The 20,932-nt window shown below is 38.0% G+C and overlaps 1 protein-coding gene across 1 annotated transcript; it reads right to left on the bottom strand.

Moving 5' to 3' along the window:
- Positions 1–10,096: 10,096 nt before the first annotated feature.
- LOC104246006 (probable methyltransferase TCM_000336) lies at positions 10,097–12,582 on the bottom strand. The gene is made up of 4 exons (XM_009801733.2): positions 12,281–12,582; positions 11,771–12,187; positions 11,163–11,435; positions 10,097–10,658 (listed from the first exon to the last, which is right to left on the bottom strand). The coding sequence occupies exons 1-4, from the start codon at positions 12,353–12,355 to the stop codon at positions 10,323–10,325; spliced, it is 1,101 nt and encodes a 366-aa protein (XP_009800035.1). The 5' UTR covers positions 12,356–12,582; the 3' UTR covers positions 10,097–10,322.
- Positions 12,583–20,932: the final 8,350 nt, after the last annotated feature.

The following is a 20,932-nucleotide window of genomic DNA, read 5'->3' on the forward strand; positions in this document are numbered from 1 at the left end:
AAAAAAAGCCTGCAAATCGATAATCATTCAGATTATTATATGTCAATGTACAACCTAAATAATTTAGGTTAATTTACCCTTGAATGTCGTTGTTACATCATCCCCCTCTTAAAATAAACGTTCGTCCTTGAACGAGTATAAAGACTTACCTGAAGTGGTGAAAAGATGAGGATAACGGCTACACATATCATGCTCGGTCTGCTAAGTCGCCTCCTCGACTGGTTGATCCCTCCACTGAACCTTCACTAAATTAATGTTCTTCGACCTCAACTTTTGTACCTGCCTATCCAAAATGGCCACCGGCTCCTCAACATAAGACAAATCCTTGTCCAACTAGATTGAGCTGAAATTTAACACATGAGACAGATCACCAAGATACTTCCGAAGCATAGAAATATGGAATACTAGATGACCTCCAGCTAGACTAGGTGGTAGTGCAAGCCTGTAAGCCACCTCTCCAATCCTCTCAAGAGTCTAAAAAGGTCTGATATACCTAGGGCTCGACTTTCCCTTCTTCCCTAACCTCATGACACCCTTCATGGGAGAAACCCGGAGCAAGACACGCTATTCAACCATGAATATAACATCGTGAACCTTCCGATTTGTATAACTCTTCTATCTAGATTGGGCTGTATGAAGTCAATCTTGAATCAATTTAGCATTTTCCAAAGCATCCTGAACCAAGTATGTACCCAATAGCCTAGCCTTACCCAGCTCGAACCATCCCACTGAAGACCGACACCGCCTTCCATACAAGGCCTCATACAGAGCCATCAGAATGCTCGACTAGTAGTTTTTGTTATAGAAAAACTCTGCAAGTGGCAAGAATTGATCCCAAAAACCCCCAAACTCCATCACACAGGCACGAAGCATATCCTCCAATATCTGAATAGAGCGCTCAGACTGTCCATCCATCTTAGGGTAGAATGTTGTACTCAACTCAACCCGTGTGCCTAACTCACATTGTACGGCCTTCCGGAATCGCGATGTAAATTGCGTACCCCGCTCAAAGATTATAGATACCGACACTCCATGAAGTCAGACAATCTCACAAATATAGACCCGATCCATCTGCTCTGAAGAATAAGTAGTCACCACTGGAATGAACTGATTCGACTTGGTCAACCTATCTACAATAACCTATACTGCATCAAACTTCTTCTGAGTCCGTGGGAGCCTAACAACAAAATCCATGTTAACTCGCTTCCATTTCCACTCAGGAATCTCTAGACTCTGAAGTAATCCACCTGGCCACTGCTGCTCATACTTCATCTGCTAGTAATTTAGGCACCAAGCAACATACTCCACTATGTCTTTCTTTATTCTACTTTACCAACAATGCTGCCTCAAGTGCCACGAAATATGGGCCTCCTATAAAATCAACTCATGCAAACCATATACATTGGGCACACATAGCCGGCCCTATATCTGTAACACACTGTCATCCCAATAGTAACCTCTTTGGCATCGCCGTTCTGAACTGTGTCCTTGAGGAAAAACAAATAGCATCATCATACAGACTCTCTCTAATACGATCATAAAAAGAATACTGAGAAAGGACACAAGCCTAAATTTGACTCGGCTTGGAAACATCCAATCTACCAAATTGGTTGGCCAAGGCCTGAATTCCAATGCTAATGGAATCTCTGCTGCCGGTAGATATGCTAAATTGCCCAAGCTCTCCGCCTTATGACTCAAGGCATCGACCACCACATTGGCCTTTCCGGGATGATATAGAATGGCGATATCATAGTCCTTAAGCAACTCTAACCATCTTCACTATTGCAATTTAAGATCCTTCTATTTGAACAGATGTTGTAGACTCTGGTGATCGGCATAGACTTTACAAAGGACACTGCACAAATAGTGCCATCAAATCTTCAAGGCATGAACAATAGCTGCTAACTCAAGGTCGTGGACATGATAAGTTTTCTCATGAACCTTCAGCTGTCTAGATTCATAGGCGATCACCGTACCGTCTTGCATCAACAATGCCCCGAGGACAATACGTGACGCATAGCAGTACACATTGTAAGACCCCGAAACCGTAGGCAATACCAACATTGGGGTTATAGTCAAAGAAGTCTTGAGCTTTTGAAATATCTCCTCACAATCCTCGGTCTACCTGAATTGAGCACCTTTCTGGGTCAATATGGTCATAGGTGCAGCAATAGATGAGAACCCCTCCACGAATTGACGGTAATACCTTGCCAAACCAAGAGAACTCCGGGTCTTACTAGCTGAAGACAATCCGGGCAACCTCTGCACCGCTTCTATCTTTTTGAGATCTACCTTGATCCCCTCACTCGACAGTACATGCCCCCAAAAATGCTACCGAATCAAGCCAGAATTCACATTTTGAAAAATTTGCATACAACTTCTTTTCTCTCAAGGTCTAGAGCACAATCCTCAAATGCTGCTCATGATCCTCCCGGCTCCGGAAGTACACTAAGATTTCGTCAATAAACAAAATGATGAATGAGTCAAAATAGGGCTTGAATACACCATTCATCATGTGCATGAATGCTTCTGGGGTGTTGGTCAGTCCAAATGACATCATAAGGAACTCGTAATGACCATACTGAGTCCTGAAGGTAGTCTTCGGAATACTCGGATCCCGAATCTTCAATTGATGATAGACTGACCATAAATCAATCTTTGAGAATACTCTAGCCCCATGTAGCTGATTAAATAGGTCATCAATGTGTGACAAAGGATACATGTTCTTCACTGTAACCTTGTTCAACCATCGATAATCAATACACATGTGCATAGAGTCATCTTTCTTCTTTACAAACAAGACCGGAGCACCCCAAGGTGACACACTAGGCCGAATGAAACCCTTATCAAGCAACTCTTGCAACTGCTCCTTTAACTCCTTCAGCTCTGCTGGGGCCATACAATATGGTGGAATAGAAATGGCATGAGTTCCCGGCAACAAATCAATACCAAAATCGATATCTCTATCGGGCGGTATGTTTGGAAGATCCGCTGGAAATACATATGGATAGTCCCTCACTACCGGAACTGACTCAATGGTAGGAGTATCAGCACTAAATTCTCTCACAAAGGCTAGATATGCCTCACACCCCTTCCCAACCATTCGCTATGCCTTAATGAAAGATATTACCCCTCTAAGAACATAATCCAAAGTATCCCTCCACTCGAACCGCGACAAACCTGGCATAACCAATATCACCGTCTTGGCATGACAATTAAGAATAGCATGATAGTGTGACAACCAGTCCATGCCCAAGATAACATCAAAATCTACCATACTGAGAAACAATAGATCAACTCTGGTCCCAAATCCACCAAGAACAAATCAACACGACCAATACACACAGTCAAAAACAATAGAATCCCCCACTGGCATGGACACATAGATAAGAGAACTCATGGAATCACAGAATATACCCAAATATGGAGCAAACTAAGATGATACATAGGAATAAGTGGAGAATGGATCAAATAAGACTGATGCATCGCTTTGACAAATCGAAACAATACCTGTGATGACTGAGTCGGATGCAACCACCTTCATCCCAGTCAAAAGAGCATAACATCTGGCCTGGCCTCCCCCTTAGGGAGACCTCTACCTGCCCGACCTCCACCTCTAGCTAGCTATGCAGGAGGAGTGGCAATTGGTGTGATAACTACGGCCTGAGAAGTTTAGAGACCCTGTGGAATACGTGGAGCCTGAGTGGTCTGTGGAGGTGGCCCCTCTTTAGTCTGGGGCAGTCCCTCACCATATGACGACTGTCACCACACTCAAAATAAGCTCTTAGATGACGTGGATACTGAGAGTGACTTGGGCCTGGTCAGCTGGACTGACCGCTGAAAGCACCCCATGCAGGAGGTGCACTAGATAGTGGCAGTGCATAATGGGCAACCTAAGGCCTAGGAGTAGCCGGAATACCGTTGGAAGCTGGGAGTGCTGAATGAACAAGATGACTCACATAGGATCTACCATGACGAGATGCAACTAGGGAACGACAACGACTATATGTGCCAGAATCACGAGGCCTCTTGGCCTCCCTTTCCTCTCTCTCTCCCAGCCCTACATACCCTTCAATCTCCGAGCGATCTCCACCACCTTCTGGTATGGGGTATCAGTATCCAACTCTCAAGCCATGCTGAATCTAATACCGTGCTTGAGCCCCTCGATAAATCAACGGACTCGCTCTCTAACTGTGGAGACTAAAGCTGTTGCATGTCTAGACAACTCGCTAAACCTGACAGAATACTCTGATAGGGTCATAGCACCCTGGTTCAACTACTCAAACCCTGCACTCCATGCTTCCCGAAGGCTCTAGGGAACAAACTCTCTCAATAACATCTCTGAAAACTGAGCCCAGGTGAGTGAAGCTACCTCAGCCGGGCTACACAACTCGTACACTTGCCACCACTGATAAGACGCTCCCTCAAACTGGAATACAGTGAAAACAACCCCATTCGACTCCACAATACCCATAGTACAGATGATATGGTGGCACTCCTCAAGAAAAACCTATGCATCCTTTGAAGCTAAGCCATTGAAAGTAGGAGTGTGGTACTTAATGTACCTATCGAGCTTGAGCTGCTCCCCCTCAGATGTTGCTTCCCTAACCTGGGGCTGATTTGTGACAACTGGCTTAACTGGTATGACCCCTAGGACTTGGTCAACCTGGACCTACTGCTCTGGGTACGGGCGGCGGGAGTCTGTGCTCCTCCCCAGACATGAGCTAGAGTGCAAAGCATGCTTAATAACTAGGCGAGGGTCTTCTGAAGTGCAGGGGTAGTAATAGGTGTCTTAGGTGCATGCCCTCAAACTAGAGCTACTTGTGGCTCCTCTGTAGCAGCTCGGGCAGGTGCTCTGGCTGCTCCACCTGCTCGACCTAGGCCTCTGCCCCGGCCTTGGCCTCTCGCGACTCTAGCAGGGGGAACGGGTGTTTGATCATCACATGTAGTTGTGCATGTCCTTACCATCCGTGATAGAATAGAAAGATAGAGATTTAGAATTTCAAAGTCAAAAAATTCGCATGATAAGGAAATCGAGAAGTGAAGATTTTCCTAACCGTTACATAGACGCCCAAAGATAAGTACAGACGTCTCCATACTGATCTGCGATACTCTACTAAAACTACTTATGACTCATAACACCTATGAACCTAGATCTCTGATACCAACTTGTCACGATCCCAATTTCCCTCCGTAGAATATCGTGATGGCACCTGGTCTATAAGACTAGGTAAGCCTAACATTCATGCAGAATCTAACTGAAATAATGATTAAAGTCTCAATAACTCAACAACTAATATAAAGGAAACTCCGCGACTCAACATAAACAACTCCCCAAAATCTGACGAATACAAGTCACAAGCTCTATAAGATGGAAATGAACATCCCTATATATCAGTGTTCTATAAAAGGATAAGAAAAGAAAATAGCCTAGATAGAGGGTGACTCCGAGGCCTGCGGACGCCGACAGGTATACCTTGAAGTCTCCAAACTGTGCTCATCTCACTGGTGCCTGGACTGGTAGGAGGTACCTAGATCTGTACAAAATGATGTGCAGAAGTGTAGCATGAGTACACCATAATGGTACCGAGTAAGTTTCAAGCCTAACCTCAGTAGAGTAGTGACGAGGTCAGGTCAAGGCCCTACTGGAATAATAAGAAGCTGGACAGGTATATAACAGTGAAATAATGATATCAATAGAAATGGGACAATAAAGAAATACACCAAGATTAGCTACACAGAACTAAGGCAAATAATGTATTACAGAAGGAAAACAAGGAATGCTATGACACAGAACAAAACAACAAAACACAGGTGAAGTAATATGAATGTATCAACAAGAATCACTACCGAGGTACCGCCTCATAGTCTCAAATCACACAACAATTCACAATCTTTTGTTATACCACTGGGGAGCCTTGCATTTAGTTTTGAAAATTATTTTTTCCGAAATAGCTTCCCGCATTTTAGCCCACCTTATCACACCGCGTGGCTTCAAGTAGTTCCCTTACTAACATTACGTGTATCAATCCCACCTTATCTCACCGCATGCATTTTAACCCCTAAAACCTTATACCACCGCATGCCATCAATATCACAATGTATCACAAATTGCACCTCAAGTGTACAATATCGTAACTTGCCAAGAAACCAACAACAATAGTATTTTCACAACAAGTAGCCCATGGATCAACCACAACATGCACACGAGTCTCTCACAGTAACAACCGGAAGTGAATAACTCAACAAGAATAGTATTTCATAACTTTACAACTTTGCCTCAATGTAAACCACAACCTTTATAACTCAATACCAATTTCAACAACAAGATATTCCAAAAAATAACAACTTCAAGTAAAGAACTCAATGGTTAAATAATGAATAAGGAATAGAGGAAATAATACTTCAACTAAACATGTAAAGGCAATTAATAAGTAAGAGATAAGACAAGTAGAGCATGTGAAGATAGACTAGTAATGATGATTATAACATGTTAAGTTAACTCAATTAGAGCATAAAAGGAATCTACATAGCTAAAATTAATAAATTTTCACATTTAGCCCATGTACACACTTGTCACCTTGTGTACACGGCTTTCACACATAACAATTTTCACAAACAACACCAATCCTAAGGGGTAGTTCCCCACACAAAGTTAGGCAAGACGCTTACCTCAAAATACGCTAACTCAATCTACTAGTAAGCCTTTTCCTTGATTATTCAACTCTGAATGGCTCGAATCTAGCCAAAATAACTTCATGCCATAAATATGAACTATAAGAAACCATTTCAAAAAATAAAGTGACGATCTTTACAAAGAAACAAAAAGTCAACTCAAAAGGTCAACCCGGACCCGCATTTCGAAACCCCACCAAAATTATAAAATCCGAGCTCCCATTCGATAACGAGTCCAACCATACAAGAATTACTCAAATCCGACCTCAAATCGCCTTTCAAATCGCAAAAATTAAGAAATTTCACAAAAAATTTCTCAAATTTCCAACTCAATACACTAATTAAATGATGAAAATAATAATGGATTCGTGTAATATAACCAAAATTGAGTTAGAATCTCTTACTCCGATGAATTTTTTGAAAATCTCTCGAAAAATTGCCACAAACCGAACTCTCAAGGTACAAAAATGAATAATGAAATCAACCCTCAAACTTAGCCCTTTTTTTCCTAGTGATTTCGCTTTTGCGGGCAAGGGGTCGCATTTGCGATGCCGCACCTGCGGAAAAACCATCGCAGGTGCGGTTCCAGCTTAAGTTAGGACTTTTCGCTTTTGCGCTTCCTCTTCTGCGGACAAAACGTGCTTCTGCGCACACGCTTTTGCAGACGATGTCCGCTTCTGCGATCCCGGGCCTTCCTAGCCATATATGCTTCTGCGATGCATTCTACGCATCGGCGAGTCCGCTTCTGCGGAACATGGACATTGCTGAGGTCCCAACTGATCATGACAATATTCGCTTTTGCGGCTCGAGGGCTGCTCCTGCGGCGCCGCACCTGCGACCCAAAATGCACAGGTGCGATTGCACCAGAAACAACAGTGCTTTAACAATGCATAAGGTCAAAAATTGTTCCTCATTCAATTCAAATCACACCCGAGGCCCACGAGACCCCGTCTGAATGTACCAACAAGTTTTAAAACACATAACAGATCTACTCAAGGCTAAAAATCACATGAAACAACATCGATTCTACGAATCGCAACCCAATTCAATCCTATTGAAAATATAAAATTCCGAATTCTAAAACTAATACCAATTCATACCAAAACAACTCCGGTTGACTTCAATTTTTGCACACAAGTCATAAATGACATGACGAACCTACTCGAACTTTTAGAATCGGAATCTGATCCTGATATCAATAAGGTCAACTGCCGGAGCTATTGAAACCGTCAAAACTCCATTCTGGAGTCGTCTACGCAAAAGTCAAACTATGGTCAACTCTTTCAACTTAAAGCTCCAACTTAGGGATTATATGTCTCATTTCACTCCAAAACTCACCCGAAACCAAAACCAAACAGCTCTGGCAAGTCACGTAACCATAATACAGCATAGAGGAGACAATAAATAGGGGCTTGAAGCTAAAATACTCAAAACGACCGGCCGGATCGTTACGCAGTATCAAGCAATTAACTATTTCTCAACTTGGATTATCCGTTTTTTGAGTTACTATTTGCTTACAAACCTAACATTTATCACTTTCTTCCCATAAACGATATCTGCGGAATTAAATCTTAATAGGCAATAATTTCTAATAAAAATGGAGGAATAATCCAAGTAATTGGATAATTTATATGTAAAAAAAAAAAAAAGGCCTGCAAATCGATAATCATTCAGATTGTTATATGTCAATGTACAAGCTAAATAATTTAGGTTAATTTACCCTTTTGACCGATCACTCTGTGATGTTTGGTAAAAACAGCTTCTACTGTAGAGAAACGATCGCAACACCATCCCATGAAAACTTTGAATAGATAACCGTCTTTTTGGTGGAGTACTAATTTTTAGTTTGTTTGAGTATGTTTTTCGAAAATCATTTTAAAGATCAAAACAAAATATTTAATCCCCCCTCCCCCCCCCCCCCCCCCCAAAAAAAAAAAAGAACCACAACCAGTGTTACTTTAAACCAATAATTTGAATGCAAGAATATGTTTAAATTGAATGTCATTGGACAAAATTCATAGGAAATTATAGATTTTATTACAAAGTGAAATATAATTTGGTAGTACTAAACTAGTAAACCATTCAAGTGATGAAATTATGTGCCTCACTTAAATACAATTGGGACTTTTGGAGTATTATCAATCAGCGGCCGCGCACGGGCTTCCGGAATAAAATAAGCCCAAGGCTAGTTTTGTATAAGCCCAGCTCGCCCAAAAGAGGGCATCTTGGTTTTTAGAAGAATTGGAAAGGCAAGAACAGGCGAGAAGCAAGACGGAAGATTCGGCAACGAGTTTTTATCTTTCTTCCTCTAATTTTTATCATTGATGATGAATTCTATTGTTGAGATTATGAAAAGAATTATGCATAGCTAAACTCCAAATTTAGGGTTTTGATGAAATCTATTGGAGGATGATTTTCTTGTTATGTTAATATAGATTTGCCATAGTATTTTCTCTATTTTTTCAACTATATTGTAATTGTTGTTGATTGAAAGACCCTCAATCGATTGTGCATATTTAATATGTATTATTCGGGAGAGAGTGCACATTTAGGTAGTTGTTGAACAACACCACTCCTAACGTATATAAGGGATTATTACGAAGGGTTTAAAGGTGGGATTAGGAATAACGAAAACTTAGGTGCGATCTAAGTGAGATGTACTTAAGGCTAGCTAGCGTAATTCGGGAGAATATGTCTAGTATATTGTTGTAATTACTCGGGAGAGCGTTACGACAGTCAGAATGCTCATGGTCGATAGAGAAGACTTAGACAAATTTATAGGAAACATAGCGGAAAGGATTCTGATAATAAGAGAAATCAGAACCTTAGATCATTCTAATTCTTGTCTACAACCCGTTCGTAGTTAGTTCTTAATTATTGCATATTCATTACATAATATTTAATTAGTAAACATCCAATCTATTACTTAAATATTTTCGAAGATTGAATACGTGAATTTGTGTGAGTCCAATAGCTGTGATTGATTGGTTAATTCCCTGTGGAATTCAACTCCGGACTTGTTAACTGGAATATATTTGGAGCGACCGCTTTGTCCTTTTTATAAGGAATAGTTGGACGTGATCAAATTCGGCTATAAAATGTCAGTTTTTCAAAAGTTATAAGCGCAACTCCGAAGATATCTCCAAATAGAGTATTACAAGTCACAAAGTCTTTGTTTTAATGAAAACATTATATTGCAAACTCTTTATCATCGTATTTCATTCTCCAACAACAAAAGAGGACATCCAATTTCAGTAGAAAGAGAGAAAGGATAGAGATCTCAAATCTAATGGTACATCTTTTACGTGGGTATTAACTACGGATACAGAGCGTATAATTTTTGTTGTGTACAAATCTGATGGTAATATAATTAATCATGCAATAACTCAACCATCAGTTATTAACAGTACTTGCCAACTTATTTTAATTCGTACCACCATGTGGAGCTAGTTGTATTAAGAAGAGCTACTAGCATATAATATCAACTAAATTAATCATGTTGTACAAAGGAGCGCTACTAGCATAATGTATCAACTAAAAATTGATTTCGACTATTAGAGGTGGATTCTAGTGAATTCCATAAAATTATATTGTTTTTGACTTAAAACTATATATACACGTTGTCGCTGCTGACAATATATTTTAGGTTATAGTTTCTTAAGAACGAGGAGGAAAGTTATAGGCCTAATTTCCTCCTTTGCCATCTCTTCATCTACCAATCTTCCATATTCTTCAAACAAGCTTTCTACAATTGCTTCTCCAAAATGGTGAGCTATCATAGATTCTTGGATTGCCCTAACTGTCATAGCCACCATTCTGCCATAGCTCATACCATTCCCAACAATATTCTTCTCTACCTCAAATATTTCAAGTCTGTCCACTTGAAAACACCCATCTCTCTTTACTATTTCTCCTATTTCTTCCTTACATGGTGCATAAAAATGTACTTCGTATGAGTCAAGCTTTTCCTTCTCCACTTCTCCCTATAAAGCAACGAAAAACATTAGGTTAAGAAAAGGAATAAAAATCATGTCGTCACTAATAATATGGCTTGAATTATTTTTTTTGTACCGTAATTATTGCAGAATAAAGTGAGTGGCGCATGAGTAGCTACTCTCGGGTTTACAATAAGTGACCAATTTGCTTTTGGCACACCCATTAAGAAAATACTAAATTCTAGACGAAAATAGTTAGTGTGACTAAACTACCCTTTATTAAATGTTGCAGCATAGTTAATGTGAGAAGTAAAAGACTTTTTAGGGATACGTACATGAGAGTAATTTTGGAAAAACAAATTGAATTATTTCTTGATTATATAAATAGACACTTATTTTTGGACCAAAATGAAAAAGTAAATTGATCACTTATTATGGACGGTTTAAAAAGTCAGTGCATTTTTCTAATGGAACATCCAATATGTGTCATCATTTCTCACTAAGTGGAACATTATATACTTTAGCGATACATATTAATTAATGATTAATTACCTTAGTAAATAAATTTGTTAATGACCTAGAGAGGATTTTCCAGAAAAAAGCATTTCCTCTATCAGCATGATGAAGACCTTCTCTTCCCAATAAAATCAGCACCATTTTTCCACCACTAACCAGCTCCTCCGATCTTGAACGGAGGAACAATGAGAAATCCTCCTGGAATTGTTCGAAATACGCTTCTGATACCTGAGGTGGACTGTTCTCTGATATGTATATGTTGGCTTTGTTCATGGACCTCCCATCTTCATCATAAATTCCTGAAGGAATCTAAAAGAAAAAAACAATAATTTATACAATTTTTAGAATTTAACTTCTATATTCACTAATAATGTAAAAAATTTGACACTGTCATTTAAAATTTAATTATAAGTAATTGACACATACCAAAAGTAATTTTAGAACTTGTAGTCTTAAACGTGACTTGACATGATATATTTCTGTGATTATGAGAGCATAAAATGAGAAGATTAAGTCTTTTTGAAACATATACTAAAAAGGAAAAATATCATATAAAATGGTTAAATTCTAACTTTAATCAACAAAAAATGAGAAGAGCACACATAGATTAGTTGAAGAAAATCAATTACAGAAACTAACGGTACCCTTGAAAGCCAGTGCAAGCTATAAGAGGAATAGATGAAATGCAAGCAATGATCTGGGAAAAGTCTTCCATAAAATGAGCCAGGATAAGCAGCTATGTATATATTTGAAGGACCATGTCCAATATGATTTCTTCCTAATTCCTTTAACTGATGACGAAATTCAGGTAAGGCCTGAAAAATGGCGTTGAAGTCATTGGTGGGAAGGTCATTTAGGAAAACTCGAAACTCTGTTGGTGCCGCCGGTTGCAAGAGCTTGTTGTTCCGGCTTGTCTCAATGATTTCTTTAATGTTTGATAAAGTGTTTGGTCCGGAGGAACAACCTAAGTCAGCTATGCCTATGCTCTTAGGCTTTGTTGTGAGACAAACTTCTTCTACAGTCTCTAGGATTACTTGCTTCACCATATCAGATGCCTTCTTCTGCAAATTAATAAATATACACGAAATGTTTTTAGTAATATAATAGTTAAAATATTCGTTAATGAAATACTACTATGCATATATGAGAGAGACCTGAAGTGAAGAATTTCTGGAATAGCTAGTTTCTCCAACTCCTCCTGTCATGTGGAAGACTTTCTCAACATCCATGCTGCGGTGCTACTTTTGTTTGGCTTTGAACTCTGTTTGTTTGACGTCCCCTTTTAAAGACAATTGCCAGGAGGAACAGTTTGTTCCTCTTCTTTTTTCACAGTGGTACATCCAATCGCATCTCAATTATTTTATCGAGTATTTGCTAGCTATGTATACCTCCAACCATCGTAGATTTAGATAATTTTACCTAGCAAAGTTTAGGTAGATGACCGGTAATAAATTAATCATCAAGCATTTTTAATATTCATTGTATATACATTTATAGTAGTAAGTGATGGCACCGGAAATTAATAAGACATTAATTTAATATTCATACTGTACATTCTAATTACATCATTCATTGTTAAGCTTTTGAAGATGAAATGAGGGAGGACGTTAATGTAATAATCTGAGGCAAAACGAAACACTAATTTTAGATATCGTTTATTTAATTGGGATACCAATGATTTTTTAGTAAAGTTGGGAGACTAGCACCATCAAGGCCATGATGGTACTTTCGCATGAAGTGACCAACAAAAGATCAGAACCAAACTGTCTACCACTTTCTCATACTTTATTTCTATCCTTCTCAGCTCTCCCCCTCCACGATTTTTGGGCTCGAATCAGATGTACTTGCTTGCCAGTTCATGGAATCGGTACTTTTGCCTTTTAGTTCACGGCTAAATAGCAGTACTCCCTCTGCTACAATTGGATTGATTATTTTTTTATAAGTTGTTTAAGAAAGATTGACTTATTTTTATATTATTTTAATGTAAAATTTTTGTAGTCTCACAAATATTACGACAACCATAAACTAGTTTCAAATGTCTTTCTCTCTTCGTCAAGTTAGACTAAAATACACCAATCGAAAGGAAAGTGTACTCTAAAATGTAAAAAGTAATTGATATTATTCAAAAGCACTTTATTTTATCCACAAGCTTTGTCAAGCATCATAACTCTCTGCTATAAGCAATTTTGTTCGAGAAAAGAAAAAAATATTTTCCGTTTCTCAAAAGTTTGGCCAAGGCGATTATTAATCACCTTCTACAAATGCCCGATGTTCGGATAGAGAAATAAATATTACACTATTATGTATGTGAGACTTGAATTTGAAACTTCATGGTTCTCTAGCTCATTTTATTTATCATTAGGTCATATCCTAGGATGTTATGCTATGTATTTTTTCAATTGGATGTAAACATAGAAGTGAGTAAAAGCTAGGTTATTCGGCTAAGCTTAATTATAAGTTGGTTAAACTAATTTATAAATACCTTTTAGCTTATCTACGTGTTTGTTACACTTTCAAAATGCTTATAAGCAATAATTAGTAAATACTTATAAGTTAAGTGCTTATAAGCCAAAATTAACAATACGCCATAAGTTAGTTATTCCCAACTTATGTCTTTTTAGCTTATAAGAACTTTCAGTTTGAGCAATACTATTACTATTTTATCCTTAATAATATTTTTTAATTCACAAATACCTTTCCCAAAACAAAATCAATATTATATCTTCATTCCATATTTTCCGTTTCTCATTTGTATACGAAGATATTTTTTATTTTTTATAAACATTTAATGGTATTTGATCATGCCCAACTCTAGTCTTAAATAGGATAAGCAGTCACACCAAATATAATCCGGTCTAAGAATTCGGAATCGAATCCTACATAGAATTAACGTTTAGCTACAACTGGTCACTATCACCAAGAAGACAAGCTCGAACAATTCCTAAGTTATAAATATAAAGATTCTTATGTCTAACTAATTCACTAACAAATTACAAGAATGAATTTAAAACTAAAGATACTAAGGTTTGGAGACAAGATTAAGGAGGCCTAGAGTTATGATTTTTTCAATTGTCGGAATCCTTCCCGCTTTGTCTCCTATAATACTACATAAGTATTCTCTACTGATCGTGAGCACTTCAGGTATCGTAATTCTCTTTCGAGCAACTACCACAATTTACTAGACATATTCTCTTGAACTACGCTAGCTGGCACTAGTTCACTGCTCACTAATATCACACAAAAGTTTCGTTATTTCTAATCCCACCTTTAAGCCCTCCATATTGATTTCTCACAAAAATTAGGAGTGACGTTGTTCAACAACTACCTAAATATGTATTATTTTTCAAGCAATACATAATAAATATGCACATGCAATTGAGAGCTATTCAATCAACACCGACAAACACGTAGTTAAACTAGTAGAGAAATTCCACGACTCAATTATATAAAAAAATATAACAAGAATTTATGCTATAAAATATTCTATCAAAACCATAGATAACAAATTTAGCTACTCGTAGTCATGCTAACAATTACGTTAATCATTGAAGGCATTAAACTACATATTAAGAAAGAACGGAAGAAAACTCTTGTGAGTCCTTACTTCCAAGTGTTCTCGTACCCTTCTTGTCTCTCCAATAATGCCTTTACTCTAAAAAAAAAATAGGTCCAGAACTCTTTTAATACATGTTGGGAGCATATAGGGTTGAAACTACCAAGTCATGGACGAAATAGGAAAAGTTTTCCGCTTCAGCATTTTTGAATCGCGCCTAGCGCAAAGCTGGGCCGCCAACTCTATGTAACATTGTATTTTGTGTTTTGAACTACGCATGGCTCAAACCTGTAGGCCAAAAACCACACTCCTCTGAATTCTTCCATTTTAGCCTCAAATTATGCATGATTTTTCATATTACCTACGATAGATTCCAACAAAAAATAATTACCAAAATTAAGCTCGAGTCACAAAAATTCACACTAAAATTAACAAGATCAAGGCATAATGCAAGGCAATTTACATGTAAAAATATGGATTTTTAGCCTAGCATCACTACCCCACATTTAAGCTCTTGCCCGTCCTCGAGTAACCTAGCACTTTGCTAACCCATCACCACCACTCAAGACATCATACAATGGAGGAACATTTAGCAAATTTAACATAATACACCTATTACCATGGTTGATGCCAATAATTAAGTCATTGCATACTCGTTCATGCATTTCCTTACTTACACCTGCTGAAATATAAGTGAAAAATTCAATCTGCCAACAACCACCCAACCTCAATGCCCGGCTCGTTGTCAAGACTTTCACACTCACTCCAACAATTATTTTTAATGAAGTTACTTTATAGAACCACGTGCCCTTACTGAATAACAAGAGAGTATATAGTCCACACATTCAAATCAAAAGTTTTAAATATAAGTCAAGGACATTACGAACAAAAATCAATCGCTCACTTTCACAAAAAATTCACGTGCATCCCAAGGCCATACCATATGCTGGCCCATTGTGTATGTCTCTACTAATCTAAACTTGCGAGGTCTATATTAATTAGGTATTTACAAGTTGTAATGTTGGCTAAGGGACATGTAGGATATATTTTGGATATAGTGACCAACCCCTCCTAAGTAATTTAATACACTATATTTAGCTTTTAAATGCATACTCTTCATGACCAATTCAAGCAATGTCACTAGACCATATACAATTTGGCCTTTCTACTTTAAGCACAACTATGCATTCACTAGCATGGATTGAGATGAATAGGAGGTGTATTTTCTCTTTTTGGTCTTTTTGTATTTTCTTTGCTTTTAGTTTTCTTCTCTCTTTTTTTCTTCAACACTCTCCATAAATGTAGGTTGTCTGACTATTGATCTTCCAAAACATACATGCACCCTTTGGCATTTCAATTGCTCCACTCAAAAGCTATACAAACTCTCGCCTTACTATTCTAGCAACTTAGGTGCTTTCGGAGGTAAAGGTGCAAAAAAATTCAATCAAGAAGAAAATGGGACTCGACTTGTAATGTGGGTGCCAAAGAAAATGTGTATAGGCTCAAATTGGCTATCTAAGGATCATTTTATTTATAGTAGCATAACACCTCAATGGACAATCAAAGAAATGCCTATGTCATCTCCTAGACTCATAAAACTCACTTATTTAGCTTCGACTAACACACATGACAAGTTTTAGACTAATACAAGATAACACAGAATATAACAAAATCTCACATCACACAATACACATGACCTCAGTCGGGATGGTTCCATTCCAACTCTCAAGTTTAGGCAAGTAATAAAAAAGTCAAGAAGTATTAAGCAATAAATCACTACATGAATAATGAGTCAAGTAACTGAGAGAAAGCGTCACAGACAGGCTATTATCTTTTACGGCATAAATTTTCATCAAAATATATTAGGAAGGTAATTTGCATGCTAAGATCTAACTATGCTAGCATCAAACAGGTCAAAAGGCACATAGGAGCACTCAAGTCTTCTTCATTCAATCCTATTCTAAAATATAAAAATATCTGGTTCAAGTTACATCCCTTGAAAAAAAACCGATGCCCAAAGAAAAATTAAAGGAGATTTTTCTACCTAAGACTAACTAAAAATAAAAGGGAGATTAATATCTACCTACGACTAACTAAAAATAAAGAAAATATTATTTTTTTTAGATTTTTCCATTGGACCTTAACCCCTCAAGAAAGCTGTTCTCGAGATCCATCGTCAGGAAAAGTCCATTTTTTATGCTTTTAGATATTTTTCCAGTTAAACTAACACAACTAAAATATCATAGAGAATCACCTAGACAATCTCCTCACCCCCAACCATAAAATTGTGTATTATCCCGAATGCACACCATAAATAACAAGAGGGTGAAAGAAACTCCTTGGTAGGACAAAGGCCAAAGCATTAGCAGCTCATGGGATACTCAGATTTCTCCCAAGTCTGGTCTTTTGTGCGGGCACCCCACACTTAGTTCCAACTATCTGGTTTGCTTTTACTTCCTTCCAGTGGCTTTGTTTCTCATGCTAATATACAAATAAAATAAAAAATAAAACATAACGACATAAACATAATACATTTAAAAAGGTAAAAATAAAAATAAAATAAAGAAAGCAGTAAAGTTGGGTTAGCTCCCAACAAGCGCCTGACTTAACGTCGCGGCACAATGTGAATCACTTTCTACCTTTACTTCGAACTTATGAATTGGATCTTAAGTTTTGATTCTGCTCTATGATCATGCTCTTGGGGTGGCGCAAATTCTTGCAAGCCAAAATTAAATAATTCCTTATGCACTTTTTGGCTTTAAGCTAAGGAGTATCACCTTGCCTAGATGGCCTCAAATTTTTTAAAATATATGGCTCGTCTACCTCTTCCCTTATCTCCTTTATACGCTCGTAAGGATTAATTCTCATTTCACCGTCCGAATACAGTGTAGAGAAGTATTTGGAATGAGGTCCAACACGCTCAAATATATGAACTTCGAGATGTTCAACAACCTCTACACCAATGACACTTGAGTCAACTAAATATTTATCCTCAATATCCTCGGTTGACTCTGGTATCACACCTTCAACATTGGCGTCCTCAAATTCTACTTGGATAGGTTGTTAGTGTTCTACTCTGAATTCCTCCATCAGAGTGTCAACTACTGACTCTAATTCACATTATTTTTGGCTACTATCCACCATATTAACTTGTCGAATATTCAAAGCTTCCACCACTTGACCCACTTGAGCATTCAAGTTGTGAATAATTGCCTCTTGCTTTTGTGTCTTATTAGTTTATTCCACAGGGCACATTAATATATTCTTGATCTCCTTTAGGTCAATATCCCCGGGTTCTTTGTTCCTAGTAAATGCACGAGTAAAAGTAGAACCATCATAATAAGAGGTGGGAGAGGATAATAAATATAAGTACAATCATAAAAGTGATCATCTTGACCACCTCACATATCACATACATTCCACACATGAGATTGAGTTGGTGCACATAACTTGCTCTCGCGAATAAATTGATAATTTTGGCACGAGTAATTTCCTCCAAATATGCATAAGGAAGATCAAAAGTAGAATAACCAACACCAAAATTCTCATAATTCCGATATGCCATGTCTCTCAAATAAAATAAAAAAAATTCAAACTTAACACCAAGTAATATTTACAGCTATAATGTGATGACCCAAAAGGTCATCTTTTATTTTAGGATCCGTTTTCGTGTTCTGAGGCCTTGAAAACCTCATTTTTTCTCTCCTTAAGTTGCGCATGCAATCCGGGCGTGTATCTAGAGAGCTCTTATGTGAGGTGGTCGAGGCCAACCCTGCACTACTATTGAGTAGCAAGAGAGGTCGAAGCAGCTTTTACCCGATTTAGAGTCGGGATCGATTTCCACAGGGAAATAGAAGTTGGAGTCGGGTGTCTATCTAAAGAGGAGTTGTGTATGTGTTCCAAATTGCACTTCTAAACATTTTGGGTTTTGATTTACTTCTAATTTTATAAATCTACAATGCTCAATTAAACTAAAATAAGCTAAGGTTAAACTATTGCGAGTTGTTCAAATGTGTAAAAGGCACTAGGGTAATGACTTTCGCCTAGGTGGTCAATTGACGGGGTACTTGAGTCTAAGACATGATTGTCACATTTGGGGATTATGATATAACCATTGCACAATTTTACTCACTCTACACCTCTCGGTAGTTCGAGTGATTTTGTCCGGATTGACTTTCTCAAGACCAATTAGGTATGCAAATTTGCACAAGCAATCAGGGTTCAAGTCGAGTATTACTATCTCTAGATTTAACCCTTTAATTAGGGCTATCAATCTCTTGAGTATGCCCCAATTCCTTGTTGGACCAATTTCAGATACTTAGACTCTCTTTCTCAAGAAGAGCCAAAGTCAACTAAACACAAACTAGTGTTTGCAACCACTAATTCAGCAATTAAACATGAAATTAGTCCAAATATCAAACACCCACAGACAATCAAGCATCAAAACACAAGACACATCAATTACGTACTCACACTAGGGTTGAGCAACAAGCCTAGGTTATGGGTCTAGCTACTCATAATTATAGAAGAAAACAAAGAAATAGATGAATAAAAACTCATATTAATTAGTTGCTAAGATAAACTAGAAGATTCAATGTTGAAATGAATCTAAAATTGCCCAAAATAGCTAAAAGAACGGAAGTCACGAGCGCAGCTCAGTACAAAAACTTTCTGACGACCTAAAAATGGGAAAGAAGCTATTTATACTAAGCTGAAAAATCTGGACAAAAATACCCCTACGGGGCTAGTGCGGACCACACAAAATCACGTGCGGCCATACTAAGGCTCTTGACTTAAAAAAATCCAGCTCTCTAAACTCGAGCAATGCGGATCGTATAGAATCGAGTGCGGCCGCAGTGGCTTCTAGTGCGGTCCGCATGAAATGGAGCGCGGACCGCATTGTGCTTCAAACTTGAAACTGCCATTTCTCTGAACTCTGGTTTTGCAGACCGTACTAAATCGAGTGAGGCCGCAATGAACTCAATGCAGACCGCACAAAACCCCATGCGGCCGCAATGCCTGTTGGCCTGGAAATGCACACTCTCTGAACATCACTTGTGCAGACATCACGAAATGGTGTGCGGCTGCACTGGCCTTGTTTTGCACGAGCTTTGTCTTGTGTTGGTACTTGTGCAAGTTTCACTCCTTTTTGAGATGATCTTTGGCATCTTGTCACCTTGTTGATCAAACCTACAATCAAGCACAACTTTTGAGCCTTTGGGACTATTTTGTACACATTTCTAATCAAAACTTAAGCAAGAAGGAGTATAAAATGTATCAAAATCCCTAGTTATCAACTCCCCCAAACTTAAGCTTTTTCTTGTCCTCAAGCAAACAAAATAAGACTCATCCCATAAGAGAACTTCCAAGAAAATTCAGTTGTCCTAAAGTGACCTCATCTAGCATCAACTGGGACTAACAATTGCCCTCAATTCAAATAAATCATTAACAACATTTACTCTTTTAAACACCATGGATTAAGTGCGACACAAGAGCATCAAGAGTTGGCTCAACACATCAAAGAACTCTTTCTATTACTTTGGTTATTATGGAACCCAAACTCACACATCCTCAGCTCTCACTAAGCGAACCTCACCTTTTGAATAGTGGCACTTAGAACGAGGTTAATGGAAAATCACTCATCTCTCTCAAGGAAAAGTCACAAGTCGGGCTCTAAGTACCATATGCTTGCCCCTTATGTGACTCACCACTAATGTAAGTTTCATTCAACTAGAGATCATATAGGGCTTTTGTAGAGAAATAATGAAGGCTTTTGGTTCCGGGTAGGCAATGTTTGGTCTAAGTAGGTTTCATCTTCCCTTAAACACTTCTTTTGTTTGATTTTGGCACACATTCACTTGACTTTTTGAGTCTTTTCACTTCTTTCTAAGGGGTTAGAGACACACACTGTCACTCTTTCTTATACATTTCAAATCTTTCCTCCTTTCTCAACTTTCCACACCTTTCATTCTTTGCTTTTCTTGAATCCATTTTTATTCTCTTACACATTGAACATTCTTTTTGTCTTTTTCCTTTTCTTTCTTTTTTATTGCCTTTCCTTTTCTTAATGTTTGTACCTTTTTTACCACTTTGTTGCAATCCTCGTCTCTCCCCCCAAAATTATACTTTTGCCATGTGCTAAAAGAAAGATCGGGTGCCAAGAGAGGGTATATCTTAGAATGGGTAAAGGCTTGTATCATGGTTCTTGAAGGAAAAAGGTCTAAGGCTCAAAATGGTTAACTAGGGATCTTAT

The sequence above is a fragment of the Nicotiana sylvestris genome, chromosome 2, assembly GCF_000393655.2.
Source record: "Nicotiana sylvestris chromosome 2, ASM39365v2, whole genome shotgun sequence".
Taxonomy (NCBI): Eukaryota; Viridiplantae; Streptophyta; class Magnoliopsida; order Solanales; family Solanaceae; genus Nicotiana; species Nicotiana sylvestris.

Coding starts and splice junctions, on each gene's coding strand:
- LOC104246006 (XM_009801733.2), bottom strand. CDS start 12,355: ATGGATGTTGAGAAAGTCTTCCACATGACAGGAGGAGTTGGAGAAACT. Junction 11,436..11,770: donor GCTTGCACTGGCTTTCAAGG/GTACCGTTAGTT, acceptor TTTTTCTTTTAG/ATTCCTTCAGGAATTTATGA. Junction 10,659..11,162: donor TAACAAATTTATTTACTAAG/GTAATTAATCAT, acceptor GTTGCTTTATAG/GGAGAAGTGGAGAAGGAAAA.